The sequence below is a fragment of the Mycteria americana genome, chromosome 6 (assembly GCF_035582795.1).
Source record: "Mycteria americana isolate JAX WOST 10 ecotype Jacksonville Zoo and Gardens chromosome 6, USCA_MyAme_1.0, whole genome shotgun sequence".
Classification (NCBI taxonomy): domain Eukaryota; kingdom Metazoa; phylum Chordata; class Aves; order Ciconiiformes; family Ciconiidae; genus Mycteria; species Mycteria americana.
In genome coordinates, this window is record NC_134370.1 from 22,545,538 (window position 1) to 22,566,166 (window position 20,629).

General features: G+C 45.3%; 1 protein-coding gene across 1 annotated transcript; it reads right to left on the reverse strand.

Annotated features, from left to right (window-relative positions):
• Window positions 1–981: 981 nt before the first annotated feature.
• Window positions 982–18,439, reverse strand: PKD2L1 (polycystin 2 like 1, transient receptor potential cation channel). Its single transcript, XM_075506598.1, has 15 exons — window positions 18,145–18,439; window positions 14,090–14,203; window positions 12,606–12,733; window positions 11,177–11,433; window positions 10,075–10,299; window positions 9,479–9,707; window positions 8,921–9,091; window positions 7,997–8,178; window positions 5,662–5,782; window positions 4,851–4,949; window positions 3,956–4,077; window positions 3,513–3,630; window positions 3,145–3,281; window positions 2,211–2,358; window positions 982–1,194 (listed from the first exon to the last, which is right to left on the reverse strand). Exons 1-15 carry the CDS (start codon window positions 18,437–18,439, stop codon window positions 982–984), a joined length of 2,559 nt encoding a protein of 852 aa, XP_075362713.1.
• Window positions 18,440–20,629: the final 2,190 nt, after the last annotated feature.

Sequence of the window (20,629 nt, forward strand, 5' to 3'; positions counted from 1 at the left end):
GCAATAGTCTGCACCAACTACAAGGAAAGAGAAGTCTCAGCAAAGTGAAAAATGCCTGGAAAAGAAGTATTTTGCATATGATGATTGAAAAACTAATGTTCATCTCATTTTCATGATATTCCTAAACTGAAATGGTGTCAGCACCCACAACTGCAAGCAAAATTGTTTCCTTCACAAAAATGAGAAGTGTCACAACTTTGTACGTATGGTGCTGGTTTTGTAAAGTACCTTGAAATGCAAATTAAGGAAAACAGGCAACATAAAGAGATTTCTTAGTGTCAACAGCTGTGTTAGAAACCATATAACCAGAGGTCTGTTCCCTAACACTCAGAGCTCAGACTCTACCAGTAACAACTATTTCTCTGTTTATGATATTTCAGATCTCCTCCCAAGTCTCATTTTAGTTATCCAAAGTAAGGTGTTAGTATCCTCTTTTCTCAACATCTGAATCTAAGGTACAGAGGAGGTTACCAAAGTGTCCTGGAAACAAACTACAACAGAACAAAACTGCTGGTAACCAGGTAGACACAAATAACTACATTTCTCCTTTCCATCTCACACTAATTATTATATTCTTCTCTGTTTACATGATTACCACATCTTTGTCCTGCAGACAATTGTGTGTGTTGGGAACAAGTTGCAATGTGCCACTCTGGACACAAGCATTTACAGCGTTCTGGGGTCTTTACTTTTTGGGAAAGCATAGATAAAAGACTTTGTGTCGTCCTGTTCAGAGGCAGAAAACTAATACAACACCTGGTTCCAAATTTCTACCAACTCTAGAGATACAGGGGCCAGAAGTTCTAGCTCTGTGACATTACACATCATTACACTGGAAAAGAGCATCCCTGATTTTTCACATCACCAGTTCCTGGCAACAGTGGTATCTGCGTCCAGCTCTCCTGATTTTTCTAACAGTGGGGAAACAACTGACAGTGACTTAGTACTGTGGGAGGCAGACTGGGAGCACTGGGCTGTTCGCTAGAAGCGCACATCAGGCTGCGGCTGGATGTTCTTGGGCACCTGAGATCCCGGCACACTTGACCTGGGCAAGATGGGGTAGACCCCATTTGGGGAAGAGTTGCCACTCAGATTGTTTCCCTGTACACGTTCCATTCCCCAGCTTTCTGCTTCTTCTTTCCCCAGCTGGTCTAGGCTCTGAGGGAGCAGCTCTTCCTGACTGGGTTCTTCCTCCTGTGAACCAGAAGAAAGAGTGACCTGCATTGTTAGCAAGCTACCAAGAAGTCTAGCAACACTCCAGGAGAGAGACAAGGTGTGCATGATACTTACATATCTTCCCACGTTCTTCCAGAAATTAGTACAACCTGCCTGTCTATGAAAGATCCAACATACTGTTTGCTGCAATACACTGATGAATGTACATTCAAGCATTAGACAGTCATCCCTTTTCTCCCTCTACAAGAACATTCACAGAAATCCCAGGGCAAAGCAAATCTGCAAGCAAACACTCGAATAATCTTTCGGGCATCTTCACATGAGAAGTAGGACCCTCCAAACTACTCTTTCAGATGGGAAGAGATCACAAAACTACGCTGCAAAAGAGAGAGGCTTCTTTCTGACTCAGCTGGATCACTGTATGCTGTTGGACTGTTCTTATTATGAAGGCCATGAAGACATGAAGTAATGCCATGGCTCCCGCATGCCTTTCTGCCTTTGACTTTAAAGCTGAAGACCCAAAATATGCTGGTTGACTGAATACAGGCAGTCTTTGGCAAAAGTCGCAAGTCTGCAATGAGGCGCTATGGGCACACTGCTAACAATCTTCCACCTCATGTGTGATAAGTAATCCACAGGCAAGATGTTAAGATCACAGTCCATAACACTATCATGAGCTGCTCTTGCTGGGAAGGACAGTATGATCTTTTTGACATCTGAGCATAAGTAGGTGCAAAGAAACTGAAGACAAGTGAATTGCATCCACTGCCACAGGAATGAGCTTGGCCTCAAAGGAGCTAGAAGGTGTGTTCAAGGGTACCGTGGTTAACTGGGGGGAGAGGAAAGCAAGAAGCTTTTTGTCACTGTGTTTGAACAGAAGAAGCTTGATCATACAAAATGCTGTCCCTGTCTAACGCTTTTTGTCTTATGTCAATGGGGACTGGGAAAGCAAAGATGATATCATGTCCATTCACATAGCAGGGCTGGTCACCTACCCTGAAGCTGGTTCAAATGCATGGTGGAGGGCTACCAACCTTGCTAACATTATCCAGTGGCTTGCCCAACAGGTCCTTCCTCTTCAGCTTGTTCCTTTCCAGCACGTCTAGCTTGTTCACCACTGCATCAATCTTGGAGCCAATGCTGTTTATGGACTGTTCCAGCTGCAGCACACGTTGCAGGAGGCTGAGGAAGACATGGAGAGCATTTGCAAGCTTTTTCTTGTGACGAACAGCAGGATTTGCAGCAGAAATCTTATGGGCAATGGGTCAGACCTCAAACAGGGGTGAATGCTCCACATCAAAGAACTGATTCATACCCGCTGAAGACATAACTCCCTGCTACACTGTGTTTTCATCTGTAATCGGTGATTCTGCTTAGAATGGATCCCAACCAGTTTGGATCACAATATAATCCCATTATTAAATATTGCACCTGCCTCTCCTTTGATATGGCCCTATGTGGATTGCTCAGTGTTTCTCAGTAGCAGAATCAGGATCTCCTGATTCTCTGTGCTGTATTTATCCCATGCTCCTCCTGTGGAAGAAACAGCCAAGTGTTATTCTCAGACCTGGAGGATGAAGGTGAACTAGGCTATAAATCAAGGATATTTATTCCCACAGGACCTTCTGTAAAGGTATTAATTTCCCCTGACCCAGTTACCCGGGCTACCTTCTGACCTGAAACATGACAGCATATTGCCCGTGGCCAGCTGACGGCTGCAGAGGTTATTCAAGAGGCAGAAAGCAAAATTTCTTAACCCAATCTTTTACAGGAACACGCAAACTACATTACAAGAACTGTCCCAGTTCTCTCCTGACCTGCTCGTATACATGTGTGCAAGATAAAAAGGGACAAGATCTTACTGACACTGCTCAGCACCAGTGTAAACAGTTACATCAGGGAGGAAAGCAGCAGGGAATCAGACCCCTCATTTGCAGAGGGATTAAACTACTGCCAGCACAAACATACACTTGGAACTCTTCTTTGGAGACCCAGCTGGCCTTATTGGCGTGGTTATTCCTTGCTTCCATGTAGGTCAGATTCTCATCCAGATTGTTGTCACCATAGGATTTCCCCAAATTTTCAATCTCTGTATTCAGAGCAACCTAGAAGACAGATGAAGAAACTCCTGCAAAGTTGGATACTAACTCTGTGTCAGCTTCACTGTGAATAACACAGAGCTTCACAGGCAGTGATATACTCAGCTGCTATCCAAGCAGAGTTGGAGCTGTATTTGAGTTGTCTGCTTAGTTTATACCACAAACCCAAAGATTCCTGAGGCCACTTTGACGTGATCTCTTCCAAACAGAGGGTTTCTTTCCTTTCCCTTTTTTTACCCTTTTTGCCTCTAGGTCATGCTTCATCTGCTGTTGCTCCTCTTCATCAAGGATGTGGTTGCCATCTTTGTCAAACCTGGAGAAGGCTGCTGTGATCTCATGGTCTGCATGGCCCAGTCTGCAAAAGAATGGAAAGAGAAAGCTCAAGGCACTGAATTACACTGTTAGGCTCTAACAGCACGGGAGCACACCTTTTGAAATCAGCGTATTGTTTCCTCCTGCCAGTGACAAACCTAAACATCCCAAATGGGAAAGAGATAGCAACACAAACACATTTAGAACAGGAGATTAAACATGAGGAAAGATGATAACTATTTTTTTGAGTCTCACATTGCCCAGATCTGAGCTCACTGCTCTCCCAGCCTTGAAAACCAGAGAATTTAAATTACCTGTATGACCAAGAGAAAGGGATAAGCGGGCATCCCTCAAGCTGACTCACTTACTCCTTCAAGCTGTTCTTGAAGTCTTCAAAGTCCAGTTCTTTTGTTCCATTCTGCAGTGCTTTCTGCACATCGGAAATCCGCTCCTTCTTCAGCTTCAGCCTCATGAGCGTCCGGTTGTAGCTCTGTTACCAAAGGTGCAAACGGACACAGAATCATGCAGGCAGAACAGTGAAAAATAGGGCAGAGCGGACAATGCAATATGGGTGAACAGATGCTAAGTAATACAGGGAGATTTTAAGCTTTCCAGAAGCAAAAATACAACACTGCTGAATGAGCCCAATCTCTAAACTAGGATCACGCCTTCAAAGCAACACCAACATGGTAGCCAGGGTGTCCAAGACAAAGTTTGCCCTCTGCTTTTCTCCTCCTGACTCTCCCTTTATCTGAGCTCCCAATCATCAGCTGTTTAAGACAACATCCCAAATACCATTCTTTGCAGAATATTGTTCCCACAGCACAGAGTTGTGACATTCCAGGACCTTTTCTGGAATTTGCCCATGGGAAATTCAGATGTAACCCACTAGATTTGCACCGCTGTAACATACTCAGAGTAGCAAAATAGGGCCTGCCATTTTATTGATCAAAGTACACTCTATCAAGGACTGAAAGAGCTTTGTCTAGAGACTGTCCTGAGAAGAAAAGTCTCTCAGAAACACTACAAGCATGCTCAAGTAACAGGATTCCCCCAACCCATGGTTTCTCATCTTCCCATTGCCAAATGATCTGGGAGCTTGATTTATCCTAGAAAGGAACTGTGACTGCTATGTGCACCAAGAAGGTGGATCTGGAGTTGGCAACCACTGTTTTTCTCTAGTAAATTCCATGTAGGTCAGGGACTTCCAGAAAATGCTTCAGGATTTAGCTAGAAAGTAGCATAGCTTTCACTATTCATCACCTGCTTCAAGATGTCTGAGAGCTGCAGCTCATCCTTCTGGCTTGAAAGCTCCTCCTTGACTTCTGAGTAGGTGTCATTGATGATGGCCAGAAACATGTTCTAGAAAAAGGGGAAGAAAAGAGATTAATAAGCATGAGGCATCTTGCCTGCTCCAGCAGCTGAAGCAGCAAGAGACAGGCATAGCTGTGCAGGGCTCAGTTAAACAAGGAGCTGCTTCCACATGGGGTATCCCTTGGGCAAATTAAGGTGGGTGAAGGGAAGGCCCACTTCAGCCACACAGTGCTTTCTCACTGGGGAGGAGGTCCTTGCAGTTAAAGCAGTGGCCAAAGGTACATTTGTTCCCAGCTCAAATAGCATCTTTGGTACCCTCTCCTGCAAGATCTTAGGTTACATTTGGATTCCTAGCACTGGGTATTTAACCTGGTCATTATGAGCATCCCTCTGCATCCATTGCCTAGGAAGCCAGAGACTGTCCCCCATGCTTGCTTCACTGCCTGCTACAGAGCAGCTGAACTGATCCCCTTGAATTCCGCTACCACATCAGTGGATTCCCAGTCAGTTTTAGTCTTCACCTTAAAGGATGTGAATATGGCCCTTAATCGCCCTGATCATCAAATCCCCAATCGCAATGACATGCTCTTTGTCTACTTTGGTCTATTTGCACTGCAAAGCTATCGTAACAGAACCTTCCTTTCTCTCTAAGCATTTGCACTGCACCTAACTCAGGGATTATTGGGAGGGGTCTCTCAAACACTGATGTGAAGGACAGTATGATCTCAAACACAGGGGCACGGAGGGCTTTCTTGCTTACCAGGAGCACAAAGAAAACAAAGAACACATAGGTGACGAAGTAAATAGGCCCAAGGACCCTGTTGGCATTGTCAATGGAATTGTAGTCAAAATCACCAAGAATGATCCGAAACTGGGTGAAGCTGGAGGAGAGGAAGAGCACAAGGTCACACAAAGGCACATACATTTATCCTACCTCCTCAGACAGTCCTGAGGTGAACCCTGAACCTGCCTGCAGCTCAGATGGTCACAGGCACAAGCCAAAGCAGGGTCTAAGCCACTCAGTCTGACTGGTGAGTTAAATGTACCCATAGTATTTCAGGGGTGAATGGAGCTGATCTGGTTGGAGCAAGAGCTGGCTGGAAAGTAAAACATGGTTTCCACACAAATTTCTGGTTGTCCAAAGTGTGTTTTGGTCTAAACAAGAGTTAAAAACAAAAACAAAACAAAAACAACCTGAATTTTCCCTTATTTGACTTATTCCTGAATATTTCCCTACATTTGACTCTGGCAAGTGAGTTCATGAGACCGTGGAGAGGATGTTACTACTGGACAGTGCTCTTCAACCTTTTGCAACTCATAGCAGCTATAATGAAGCAAGTTTAAGTTTATTGATCAGAAGTTTGCTTATCTCACTTATCTCTTGTAGACCCCTTAAAGGCAGGACCTGGATGCCAGAGGTCTGTGGGACACAGGCTGAAAACCACTGCTGTAGCAGGTACCTCCCTTAACATCTCACATTGCCTGAGGAGGCCCATGGACTGAAGGGCTGTCTGAGACTGGATATCTTAACTCACTTCCCCAACACCACCTTCTGTGGGTGCTCATCCACCCACCGGTCATCCCTCATCTCAGGTATCCTGATACATTATCTGTGGGACTTCTCTGGAAATTGATCAGTGAAGTGACCCTTGTAAAAAAATATCCTCCAATTAAAAAAAGAAAGGGGAAAAAAAAAAAGAAAATAGACAGACAGAAAGACAGACACAGACTGTGAAGCCATGTGCAGGGAAAAGGACCTTGAGAGCCCAGAGCCTGAAAATCCTGTCTGAGAAATGCAAAGTTCCATTTCAGATTTCTTGCATTTGGACTATTTAGGGAGCTGGGGATGTTTTCCAGGTCTAAGGAAGAGGAATATGGCATTGCTTCCTCTTCTTTGGTTTAAATTGTCCCAATTCAGTGATGTTGAAATGTCTCCTTCCAGTAAGAAATTATTTTTATCTCATTTGCTTTGAAAATGTCTACTTAATCTTATTATAGAGCATATTTTAGAAAACTTCATGCTGAACTTGCTAATTAAAATTAGCATATTATAGGACTACCAACTTTCAGAAATTAAGTAGAGCTGCTATCTTATCAAAATTAGATATATATAAATAACAAATATGAAGTTTCTGACTTTTTCATTTCAGTGTTTAAAGGTATCATCTTGATAAGTGCATTACTTCTGCTTTTCCCTGTGAAAACTCTGTAGCAACAAACAGTATTCCTTCCAAATCTTTGTTTGAATTAAAGTGCACTATCTGATGAAAAACAGAAGTTTTCATGCAGCTGTTGCGCAGACACTGAAACGATGTGATCAGCAAGTATATTTGGAAGCCAGAGAATTTGAAAACTCCAAATCTTCTATCTAGCCCTCTTCCCTATTAAAAAAAAACAAAAAACAAAAAAAAACCCAAAAACCTACTGCAGAACACTTGGTTTGAGCTGTTTAGTTCTTACCACCAGAATTACAGAGAAGTTTAACCTAACTAGGCCTAAAGCCATCTGCTGGTGTATGAAAACACAAATTTGCCAACGTCTCAGTGACAGTCAGCACCATTCTACCACCTTTACAGACCCACAGCAGGTGAGAAGGTGACAGAAGGTCCTGCAGAACAGAAACTCAACTATCAGCTGAGCTATGATGCTTTTCTGGTTAAACCACTCCGCATGTTGAGTACCCTTGGTGTGCCTAACAACTCCACATGAAGGGAAAGCTGTCTAGGCTTCAGCAGACTGAAACTTCTCACTAAATGCTCCCATGAAAAGGCTGGGATTTCCGTCGAATTGTAGGGCTGCAAGGAGTCTCAAAGTTTGGTAGGCTCAGCTACTCGCGTCTCTACTGATAAACACCAGACAACTAGAAATCTGTCTGTAACCCTCGATTTTCTCACTGCATTCTTTTGTCCATGAAGACGTCACAGCTGGAGGACTGTGAGTTACTTATTATGACTTATTAACCATTGTGGCTTTATTACGAGGAGATACAACAGGTGTCTGATTGATGTTCAGATTTGCAATTAAGGACAGGTTGGAAAGCAGTTAAAATTCTTTTGATGAAATGATGGAAACATGGTTCTGACTTATACACTTACATGCATTTAACAAAGGTACTGAAGTTTTCCACTTGTGTCCCAAAAAGAAGGTAACCCAGCTGGGCATAGGCAAAGAAGACAATGAAGAACATAATTGCAAAGCCGAGGATGTCCTTGGCACAACGTGCCAGTGTGGAGGAGAGCTGGGTCATTGTTTTGTTAAAGCTAATATACTTGAATATCTGCAAGAAGAAAGAACAGGGACAAAGTTAGGTCAAAGCATCAGCTAGGTCATCTCTCATATGTGCATGCTTACTAAGACAAGAGGTTCACTATAGTACCAAAGCACTGAGAGGACAGCCAGGCTAGGAGAACGGTGGCTTAGTGTTCACAATATTTGTCCCAGGTGTGCCACCATCTTCCTGTGGTATCATAAACATATGACTTTGTTCCCTGTGTCAAAGGAGAATATAAAGGGGGACTTCTATAAGGCCAAGTGTTTTGAGTCTAATGAAAAGCCCCAAGTACAGTGTGGGTTTCCACAATGCCAAGATACTTTGGATGAAATGCAAAGTCCATGCCAACAGACGAGTCATTTCCAGTTGTTGGGTGGCCATCATGAAAGGAAAACATGGTTTGCCAGATTATGCTCCAAAATACTAAAATAGTACAGGATGGACAAAGTTATATGGATTTTCGAAAGCACTTTCTCATTTTCTCAGCATTTTCTAAAAGCACTTTTACACGACAACATCTAAGTTCATCTCCCTGTCCATTATCTCCAAATAACTGGCCTCAGAATGCTGGGTGAGAAGTTGTATGGATTTAGTGCAAAACAGAGCATACAACTTGGAGGAAAATCCTTCTCTGTTACATAGCTGTTACCCTCATTCACTCAGAGGGATAGAAGAGTCAACCCCCAAGCTATCTAGAGGAAGAGGTCTGAGACTGGAGGCCTGGCACCTCCCAGACCCCCTACAATACCTTGATCCAGGCGAAGAATAAGTTGACTGCATTCATATTGTTGTACTGTGTCTGCCAGAATGCCAGGAACTCGAAGTCTGCATAGGTGTCGGGGTGTTTCAGCAACTCTCCCAACAGTCTGTTCACCTCAATGGTGCGAAAGATGTGAAACCCAATAGCGACGATGGAGAGCTGCAAAGAGGATGAGTCTGCAGTGACCGCTGTACCTATGCTTTCCACAGAAATTAAAGTATCACAGAATTCCTTGGTACCTTTGCCCACACTTCACACTCCAGTCTACTGGTGGGGGATGGAAATAAGGTCTTAATGCACTGAATGATGCCGCTCAGGTGGCAGGCATCTCTTCACAGCCGCTCAGGCATCTCTAAGGAAAGAATTTCCTCCTAACAGCTGATAGAAGAGCATGTGTCCATTTACTCTGCTAGTTCATTTTGCTATTGGAGCAAAGCATGTGCCAGCTCTTGTCTTATCTAGACGAGTTTCCCCATTCCTTCATTTGTTTTGGCTCTTATACCTCCCTGCCATTGCTCCCCAAAAAAAGTGTGCAAGGATCCTCACCAGAATGACGACCACATCCAGGATGTTCCAGATGCTGGTGAAATACCGAAGCTTATGGATACGAAGCTCCAAAATCTCCTCCACCACATAGTAGAAGATGAAGACACAGAAGACAATTTCACAGGCAACAATGAAGAAGTCCCATGCACTGACATATCGTATAAGTTTGACTGTCCGGATTTGCCAGGAGGGAATGGCACCACCAGTGGCTGGAAACTCAACCACTAACCTTGAAGGGGACAAGAAAACTCTGATAATTACAAACAGGGGGAGGGAAGCTCTTAGATAATTTTGAGAGGCATCAAGCCTGAGCATGAGCTATCCACCAAACCATGAGTTGAAGAGTTGTGCATGTGTTTATGCAGCCTTATCTCTGCTGCTTCACTGCCCATGATAGGAAAAAGGGTGAAATAGGAAAAGAAGTGTGACTGGTTATGTCAGGAAGACCAAGTCTTCTTACTAATCTATGCAACATCTACTGACACCACTCAGTCCTACCCCCCTGGTGGAACATATTAAAATATTTGCATTTTAAGAAACCGTGGTATTGAGGAAGATGCAAGAGGCAGAAGAATATTCAGAGGGACTCAGCTTACCTCAGAACACAGAAAAGATTGATGTTTGCGTTATACACAGAGAAATCAATGAAGACAACTCGTGTCCCTCGATCCAGCCACAACTTCTCCTTCAAGACTTGCAAGGCTTCAGCACTCTCTTCTCTGGTCAAATTGAGGTCTATGTAGTATCCTCCCCCACTGTAACTGGTTAGTCTTCCCCAGTGAGATGAGCCACCCAGCTCGTCCTCAGAGTGGTACCTCCACCTGCAACAGAGAAGCCATAAGCAAAAGCATCACCATCCCAGGCTCGGATATGACCTTTTAGCCAGGAGAAATTAGACTATATCTTCAAGGGACAGAGCAGTTTTTAATTAAAGAGTTGGCACTTAATTCCTATTCCAGATCTGAGCCTACATCAGTTCTTCATTATTGATAGATTTCTGATCTAGTGCTTCCCAGCAGTGACACAACACGACTTGCGATACTATGGAGGGAAAATTCTGCAGGTTCGTTGGCTATGCCACAGTCTTGTTTGCATGGAGGTTACTCCCAGGATCTGCTGTATTACTTTCTACCATGTTGCACACAACCCTCTGCTTAGAACACACTTGCACTCATTTTCTTATAAACAATAGCTTCTCATTCACAGACCAAGACTCATGCAGCAAGCAAAGAGTTATTAAACTACAGCTACCTCACATTATTACAGAGAAATAGGTTTTCAAGATGAAAGAGATGCACTCCCTTCTCTCTGGCTCCTGAAATCCAGGAGGGAAGCAGATAGCATCGTCCATTTGATAGATCTGGTCCCAGAGGCTATTTATCCTCACCCTCTAAAAACATACAACATTCTCTACCTAATTCTCCACTGGATTTTTCATGGCTTTCCCAACAGATCCCACTCTGCCAGTCATTCTGTTGTGCTTTTCCTCAAAGAGACACTTGGCCTTATTGGTAGACAAAAAGGACTTGCTGCCGCTGACTGGAAGGGGAATTCCAGTCTTATATGAAAAACTCAAACCTGGCATCCTGTGGCTCAGCAGATCTTATTTTAATTTGAAGGGACTAATTTGGGGCAACTTAAAAAAAAAAAAAAGAAATCACAGGTTTTCTAATCCTGAACAGCAGAAGATGTACTTACGCTGTTCCATTGATGAGTCCAAAGGAGACTCTTTCCTCCTTGTCTTCTGAGTATACATCATAGCAGCCTGAGATTTCCTCCTTGAAGTCATCATGGACCACACAGGAATTGTTCTTCACCTTCAGTTGTCGCATGCGTGGGACACCCAGCAGCAGGTTCTCATAATAGATGTATGACTGGGTGCCGTGCGCTGCTAGGGACTCGTTGTTGTACCACTTTGTCCAGTAAAGATTATCCAGAAGGGGACCTTGTGCATACTGCAAGAGAGGGGGACGAGAACAACTTCTTCATAGCCCACGTATCAGAGGAATTTTCTTGGCCTGGGCTTGAGATAGTAAGACCTGACCCACCCCTCTCTACTCCCCAAGGTGGAAAGTAGAAGCAGCTTGTGTTGGATATATGCTAAAGAAGGGAAAGACCAGGGCTGGTGGAGCCACAGGGTGGAGGAGGGATGCTGGGCAGCAGGGTGGTTGTTGGCTTCTCACAGGCCTGTAATATGGTTGCTGCACCTTGTTGGGTCAGTGAAGAGACAAGGGCCCTGCAAACCTCTTTGTCCCTTCCACTTCAGTGAGCACAAGCCTCAAGGAACTGTCCTGGCATGAGGTGTGAATTATGAAAAGGGGCTGTGCCAGTGCCCTGGAAACAGTGGGGGAAAAACAATAGTGCCATAATTCATTTTACTTTTTTAATATAGCAGGAAAAGACAAAGCTAACTGACAAACAATTTCTGGCTGACTGTCAGAGACAAGTGGTTGCAATATCTCAACAACATTCACTGTGGCTCATATTATTTCTTCACCAGTTCTTTGACAGAAATGTGTTAAATCCTAAACATCTTTTCCCCTCTTTATTCTCTTTGATAAAAGTCAGTGCAAATTTTAATCCAGCTTCTTCATAAAGAATCTATAGATCAGACCAGCCCAGGCATGAATTACAGACAGGTTAAGTATGCTGTTCCCACAATTGCCCATGAAAATGGACATAGGCTTATTAGTAAGACACCAGCATGAAAACATTGGACTGTAGGATTCAAAGCCATTTCTACCACAAGGAAATGTGGAGTCAGTCACTTGGCCTCTCCAGGCCGGTACTCCCTATCTGTGCAATGAGCATCATACCACAGCAATTTCTTTTTGTTATGTCCTGCCTGTCTAGCTGGTAAGTTTCTGGGGAATGGACTCTTCTGGGTACACACAACAGCTAGCCTAGCCAGTATTCTGGCCACAGTGCTCAGAGGGATAAATTATATTTTAAATCAGTGGATATTTTGCATGCAAATGATATTGTAACTATTGCTAGTAACTGGCAAAAGCTTGTGGCAGCAAAATGCCTTGCTGACAGCACTAGGTAGCACATTCAGAGGGAACTGAATATCCCAGTCTAGCTGAGATTTCCAGGGCTCCCCATGCCAGGCCAGACTTGTACTCACCACCCAGAAGTCAGCCATGCTGCCGATGGACTGGAAGGAGACACGGCCATCTGTAGAGGTCTGCAGGAAGAGCTCAGACATCACTTTGGTGTAGTAATAGGCATTGGAACTTGTCATTCCATATGTCACTAAGAGAAGAGACAAGAGGAGGGTCCTCCCTTATACCTGAATATTGGAGCCTGACATAAATATATGTATATATTCACTTTCTGTATAGCTTGTACTATCACAGGTAAGCTGAGCAAGGCACAAGAGAAGAAACCTTGGGAACTCTAATCATATTACTTTCTGCTTTCTTAGGGATTTACAAACTTATCTGTTGCATGTTCCAGAATTTAAACTGTCAGACTGACAGATTATAAGAGTTTAAAAGCCAGAGAAGACCACTGGATGATGCAACTGAACGTCCTGGGTAACATTTTTTTTTTCTCAGACAAAATTTCTCTCAGAAATTTTCTTTCTCAGAACAAAGTCCATGATCTGTATTTTGAAGTTCTGATCTGAATCCATAAAGGTATAGAGACGACCCCATTTTCCCAAGTGGAAAGCTCCAGTTAAATTCTTATCTACCAAGAAACCTCAAACAGAAACAGGCTCTAACTTCCCTGAACATGTTGTTTCACCTCTCCAGCACTCCTTCCTGCAGAAAAGCGTCCATCATGGTGATCACTAAGAACATGTCCTACTGTTGAAAGGGCACCATGAAAATAAAGCAGCTGACATTCAAGACCCCACACGCACCACTTGTGGATGAGTCAGTGTGCAACCACATGTACGTCTGTGTCCGCATCTTTGTTCTTTAGGAAGAGTGGCTGAAGCACTGTCTCCCTGGGCCAGTGTGATAGTAACTCAGGTTCGTATTGTCTGACTATCTCTCCTGCCATAGGGTCCATGAAATATAATCCTCTTCACTGTCTCATGCCACAGGTGCTCATTTGTGATAATGAATTAACCTTCCCAAAAAACAAACAGCCATTGTCCTACCCACACAAAGCCCATTAGCATTCAGTACAGGATGCATTAAATCCACCCAAGAACAACAGTGTGAGCTGCCATCTGCTTTATCACCTCAGCCACCCCTCCAGTCCCAGAGGGGAAAAATCTCTCTGAACCCTGTGTCTTTGATCCCAGGAAGTTTCTAGAGCTGCTCTCTGGGGTTTGAACATTCACTGTGAAACTAAGAAAAGGCCCTGGGCAGATTCTCCCAGGACTGTGGAGTTGACGGCTAGAACTGATAACATGGATCAGAAAATACTGCTTAAACTTAACCAATATCAATTAGGTCTAGAGCAATAGTTAGTTATTTTACTTGTGCGTGCAGCAGCTATTCTGTAGGTTAATGACACACCTGCTTGCTGCAGCGAGTGCATGTACAATAAATTTAACACCTACAACAGAGTGAGGAAGTCTAACAATAAAAGCTCACATTATTCCCCTCACGCTGCACACAGAAAAGACACCTATGAGATGTGACAGCTACTTACGTAGACAGATGTCCACCAAGAACACAATATAGACTAGCAGCTCTCGCAGTGTGGTCTTCACATAAAGCTCTCTGTTTTCAGCTGTGTTCTCAGTCAGCGTAGTGCCCCACAGACCTGTTGAGTGTAAAGAAGAAATTGGAGAGTTTTGATGGCCATTCTCAAAGGCCATGTGAAGAGCTGAAGTCCCGTTCCCAAAGAACACTCTTGGGAGTTGGATTTTTGTCACTTTTCAAAGCAAAACCACTTTTCTTTTCAAAACTTGACTACAAGCTGTAAAAATGTGTTAAATAACCCCTAAAAAGAACCATTCCAGCATAAACAAAAGATTTGGGGCTGACCGAAACTGAAATATATTTGCTTTCTTATTCTGCTAAATCACTCTCCAGTTTTCTGTTTGAGTTCAATATGGACTAATCTTTTCCTGCCTGTTTTTCAGCTTACTCTTTGCAGAAATTCAGTCTTTGTCACACGTACTCTTGAAAACACAAAATTTCATCTCAGTCATCCATGTGCCAACAGCTGACCTTCTGATAGGACTTCCATAGCAGAACTGCATCTGATGTTAGCTTTACTACTACTAGTCCTTTTAGTGTATATTGAACCATCAGGCCCCAAATATTTGTCCCTTGCTCCCCTAAAAACTCTTGCAGATTTCTTGTAGGTCGTAAGACTCAATCAAATAATCCAACTCAATATTTTCGGCATAAAATTTAGAGCCAAATTATCTTCAGGATGTCTATCAATGGAGCTCTGCTGACTTCAATACAGTTATGCCAATTGCACCAGCTAGTGATCCGATTTCTCCACACAGTGAAAGCAACTCATTAAACATCAGCAGAGTTGATCAAAAAAAGAGAGAAACGCTTCCTTTAAAAGGAGCCTTGATATTTTGGGTTTGATGAACCACCTGACACCATTAGTGTATTTGTTTGTTCTTGCTGTAATGGCTTTCTGTTGTGATTTCTGAAACACTGCTGAAGTTGAAAGGCGTAAGAACTGCCACTTGAAAGCCTAGTGACGGAAGCCATGTCAATAATACCCATAGTCTTGCTGCTTTCTGCAGCTCCTAGAGAGCTCAGCCCTGATGCCCACCCCCAGTGGTATGCAACAATCATTTTCCTGCAAGCCAGGATCAAAGCTGATCAAAGGCCACACATTTGAAGTCATCTCTGGCAGAGGACAAAGAGCTTTTTTCTTTGGAGGAAGCAAAAGTGGTAGAGTGGTCTGTGTGCATTTATTCCTGTCCTTTCGATAGCTCTTTGGCATCTCAACAGATTAGAGAGCTTTTTGCACTTTCAGTTACCATAGTGCCTGTTGCAGCATCCACCCTCGTTCCTGGACAGACAAACCAGTAGCCTGTTCTGGACATGCCAGACCAGCAACAGAAATGAGAGCCTCGAGAAGATCTGGATTAACTCATGTGCAGGAGAGAGTAGCATGTGGTCTATGGGAATCTCCACAACAGAGAAGAACAGGGGGCAACAACCACCCATCTGTTCAGGTCACTTTTAAATGACCCCCTTTATCTCTAGATATGACTACACCACAATCTTTTAACAGGTTCATTTGGTTTTCCATGAGGCAGGGAACCCCTGCTATCCACATGTTGGGACCAGAGGCACAGACTTTCTTTGCTTTGGGAGTAGAAGTGTACTTGGGAACACCTAAATTCAGGGACACTCAAATATCCTTGAAAACTTGGTTCAGAGACTTGCCCAAAATGATACCTGGAGGACCATGAGACTGGCCCAGTACCCTTTCAGACTGCATCCAGTAATTGTAAAACTCTATCAGTTGAGGTTTGGTTTCAGCTGTTTCTTTAGGAAACATGCCATGGAAATGTACCACCTCATACATGAAGCATGTCCCCATCCGTGTCTCCTGTGGCACCACCTACTCCCTTGGGGATGCAGCTGTTTTGGACATGACATTTGGAGTAGAAGGATACTCAAGACTAGAAGACATCCAGGCTTCCTTATGGCATCTTGCATGACCGCCCAGCACTCACAAGGCAGAGCAAAGAAAAAAACTCAGAATCTAGAAAACAAGCAATCAATGCAATCTGTTTGTAATTCTTGCCTTCCTGATAGTAACAAGTTACCAGTAAGAATTAATGGCAACATCTACATTATCTTCTGAGGCTGCTTTTAAACCAGACTTGTGACCCAGGTGAGTGACTACCTCACAGCCTCGGGTACAGCCTTCCAAAGGCAGCGGGAAGCTGGGTGCCCCTCACCGGCCACCGTGCCACCCAGATACCCAGCAAAGTCTGTCTGTAGGCTGGCCGTGAACAGCTGAGGTGGCAGGAGGTAGGCAAGAACCAGAGGACCCGTTGTTGCTTGGACACAGTTTAGAGAGGAACAGTCCTGAGCAGTGGCACTAGGAGCAGCAGCTACTCACTGGTAGTCCAGCCCAGTAGCTGGTGAGGACAAGAAAAGAACTCAATAAGCCAGCTATGACCAGTACCCCCAAAGAGCTATGGACATGTAATCCCAAGGAATGCTTTTTAAGCAAAAACCCCCACAACCTGTCTTTGGCTAAGCAACTTATCTTTACTACCTCTATTTTCCATGTGAGACACTAATGTGATTAAATGGAAGGGAAGGGCAGGCCAGGGGGAACCAGCAATATTTGGAGAGGCAATGGAAAATAATGAGCACTTAGAAAAGATGCAAAGGAAAGATGCAAATTCTTCAAGGAAGAAGTCCCCACCTCTGTGAGGCTGATAGAGGCCTTTCTTCTGGCTGCATTGGCCTTTGGATCTCATCTTCTCAGCTCTGGTCTGTCCTACAACCCTATTTACCACCCTTGCTGGCAGGACACGCTGCTGCAACAGTCACAGGAGAAGGGAATGCTGTAGTGTCCTGACAGGTATTTTCATTTGCATGCTCCAATTTCAACCCCAGCATCTCACAAATGGAATTTTGGTGTTAAAGTATGGATTTATTTTTCCTTTTTAAGTCTCAGACAATGCCTAGAAGAAAGGATATCAGAATAAAACAGGTAAATGAGACACTGCCTCTGAGCAGTCTGTAATTACCCACCAAGCCCACCCAGCACTGCTCCTTGGCCAGGAGAAACCTCTAAAGCCTCAGCTCTGGCTCCCATGTGAATTAACAGTGTTAGACTGTGACTGCAATGACAAGTAAGAAAGAATTGATCATAGAGGGGCTGTGCAATTCAGGACCAGGCTATGCTGTTACTCACTCGCATGTACTGTTAGAGGGTACAGCTCTGAGAAAGGTTCTTGCAAGACCAGGAAGCAGAGCTCCCTGATGTTGCTTTTCTTCTAAGTCAGGAAGAAAGATACATTGGCAAGAAAATAATAGTTTCCCCGAGAAGTAGTTCTTCCCTGTTTTTACAGCATTAGGACTTTATGCCTTCTATAAGAAACTGTTCCATGAATGCCCTTGCCCAGGGCTGTATCCTTACAGGAGACCTAACTTGCTCCCAGCTTTCTGATTGCCTCTGAATAAGCCTACTTATTTCATTCCCCTTTGTCTTTTAAACTGGAAACTAGCACCTCTTTCTTTCAGATGTCTTCAAGCAAAGCCTTGTTTGATACATTCCTTTTTTCATCTGCATTTCAGTCCTGACAGTGCTAGATTTTCTCTGGTGGATATTTATGTCCATTCTTAATTTACTGTAACACAGGGGCCAGTACCACTCCATCTAGAAAATGCACACAAAGACAGAATAGTCTCATCACCAGAGCGATGGCTCCTGTGGATTCAGGGCACCTAAGCTCTGGCAACAGATTCATTGCATGACCATGAGCACACCACTAAGTCTGTCTGTACCTCCTGCCGTGTAGCAAAGGTAACAGGACAGACCCTGGAGCTACAGCAAAGCACCCAGAATGAGGATGCTCCCTCCAGGTCAGCCAAAGATGATCTCTGGGGTAATGCTAGTCTATGTTGAGCAGGTTCCTGGGCTACACAGATACTATGGGGTTTCTACCTTCTGCATCCCCACACTCACCCCCCCGCCCCCCCAATACCATTGCTCTACCCAAGGGCTAGTAAAGCCTTTCTAGTGAGATATCAGAGCTTTACCTCGGATGCCTCTGAAGATGTAGAAACAGCACTTGAGGAAAGGACTTGTCTTCCCATCCACAGCTTTGCTCTGCTTTTCTTGGTACGGCAGTGGATCCCCCACCTCTTCAAAGGTCTCGTAGGGATTCTCCAGGATGGACTTGGGGTTGTAGATGGCTTGAATCTTCATGGAGGTAGAGGGAGAGCCATTGTAAACAGGATTATCCCAAGCTTTCTTCCCCACTGCCTCCAGTTCATGCTCCTCTGAGGCTCGAAAGTGGCTCTCAGCTCTGTTGTTTAGGTGAGATGAGCTCATGGCTAGTCGCTGCCAGAAGTACTTTTTAACAGGAATTGTGAAGATTGCCTGCCCAGGAGTTGTGCGCTAGCGGAGAGAGAATCAGTCAACACCAAACAGCTTGTCTGCCTCTGACCCAGGAGAAGGCACACCACCAACTTCCCACAGAGAGCACGCATCCCCTCTTTTTTATACCAGCTCAGCTGGTGACACCTATCAGAGGGGTGGCACTACCCGTTGTTAGGAACTACCATCAGCCCTGTTATCCCAGCAGTCCCGGTGACACCGACGCGTCCCGGAGACCGTCTCTGCTTCCCAACGGAGATAACAGACCCGGACGCCGTCGTGGGAAGAGGAGGCTGCTAGGAGACGGCCCCTGAGCTGAGGGGGGCAAGAGGAGGAGGCGGCTGGGATTTAATTGGACCCCGCGGGCTGCCCGCAGCCCAGGCCAGCTCCGGGCGAAGCTCCGGCGGGGTGCGGCGAGGCTGGGAGCCGTGCTGGGGCCCTGGCCCAGCGCCGCTGGGGAGAGCGGTGGGCGGCCGGCTGCGCGGGGCCGGCGGGCGCGCCCCCGCCGCGGGGCTGGGGGAGGCTTCACTCCAGCGCGCCCCGACAGCCGCGCGCTCCCTGCCTGCGGCCGGCGCCGGCAGCTGCCTGCACTCGGGCTCGGAGGCATTGCGATTCGTGCGCCAGGCGTTGCGGGGACTTCAGGAAGAAGCTGGGTTTGGGTCTAAAACGTGATCCCGGCCAGCGTTTCCACGGTATGTTCTTTGCTGTCTCATTGTTAAAAGCAGGAGTTGAAAAATGGGAGTAAACTTCCAGTGTTGGTTTTGGAAACCCGGGGCTGGACTCTTCTGCTTTTGCAGAATTTCCGTAAGCCCTGCAGTGCCTGCTGGCCCTGAGGCAAACCTGGGAAAAACCAGGATTGTACCAGGCAAAACTGGAAATAATGATAGCTAGGGGCTGCCAGTGTTCCCCCGTCCTTGGGCAGCAGCAAGTAGGTGCTGGAGGCCTGTGGCTGTACCCCTGGAGAGGAAGATCAGGTGATGGCTTAACCCTGGCATGACAGGCTTCTGTCTTGATAATGAGATGATAAATGAGTGTACAGCCTGAGCCTGGTCCTTCCTCAGGTCTGAATACATAATTTGGAAGAGGTGCTTCTCCGTGGGTGCTGGTGGTAGCTATTTCTCTGACATTACCCAGGGGTGCAACATGACCCTTGCACCTGTAGGACCACAGGGCAAGGGTGTTTTCTGTGGACTATAATGTTCATACAGGTGATGTTGCCAGGCCAGCTGGGATGTGCAGAGATGTCCCCTAGATGTCACTTACCTGATGATGGCACTGAGTAGCTGCTTGAACAACAGTGAGGCAAGAGCTAATTCATCACAGGGCACTAAGAGCTGGTAATTTGGTTGGTAGGTTGGCGGTCTGGACTAGACCCTTGGAGTGAATTTGGTATTATTAGTGCCTGTTGTTTTTTATTACTCCCTAGCAAAATGAGAGTGGTGGAATGGAGTCAATGGGGTGGATGGATGGAAAGCATTTGCAGAGCTCTCTTGCAGCTGGAATGCGGAGGGACGAGACCTCAGTGAAAGGCCACATGCCAGGGCTGGGCATCCAGTCACAGCCCTGGGACCGTACAGCAGATATCCCTGCCCATGCCCAAGCAGCAAGGCTTATGGTGCAGAGCTGCTGCTTCAGGGGAGCATGCGGGTTTTTCCAGAGTGCATCTCACTGCCTGTGGCACAGCACCACTTCACATCACATTGCATTCTCCAGGTCCCAGGTACGTTGCAGATCTGCTTTCTTGCTGGCTAGGGCACAGAGCAGGTGGTGAGAGGGGGCACCTTGAGCTTCTGTGTTGAAAGACTGAGTCACCTACCCAGGCCAGAGGACAGGTCATGTCTGTGTCACCTGATTTTGAACAGCCTAACACAAGGCAGAACGAAGAACACCCTATAATTAAAGAAATGCACACAATGCTTTGCAGGCAGGCTGGGGTGACTCATTCTTTTGTGCAGGTCTGTAAAGGTCCTTTTCAGCCAGTAAACTTGAACTGTACTGCTAGTGCACGCTTCAGTTTGGGAGAGGAATCTAGGTGGGGCTTGAGTTGTCTTATCTGGCTTGCAAAATGGTACAAGCACTTCCTTGCTAGGAGGCAGGATATGCATTTGCATAGGAAGCTGCCTCGTTTTACCCTAGATGGTGCAG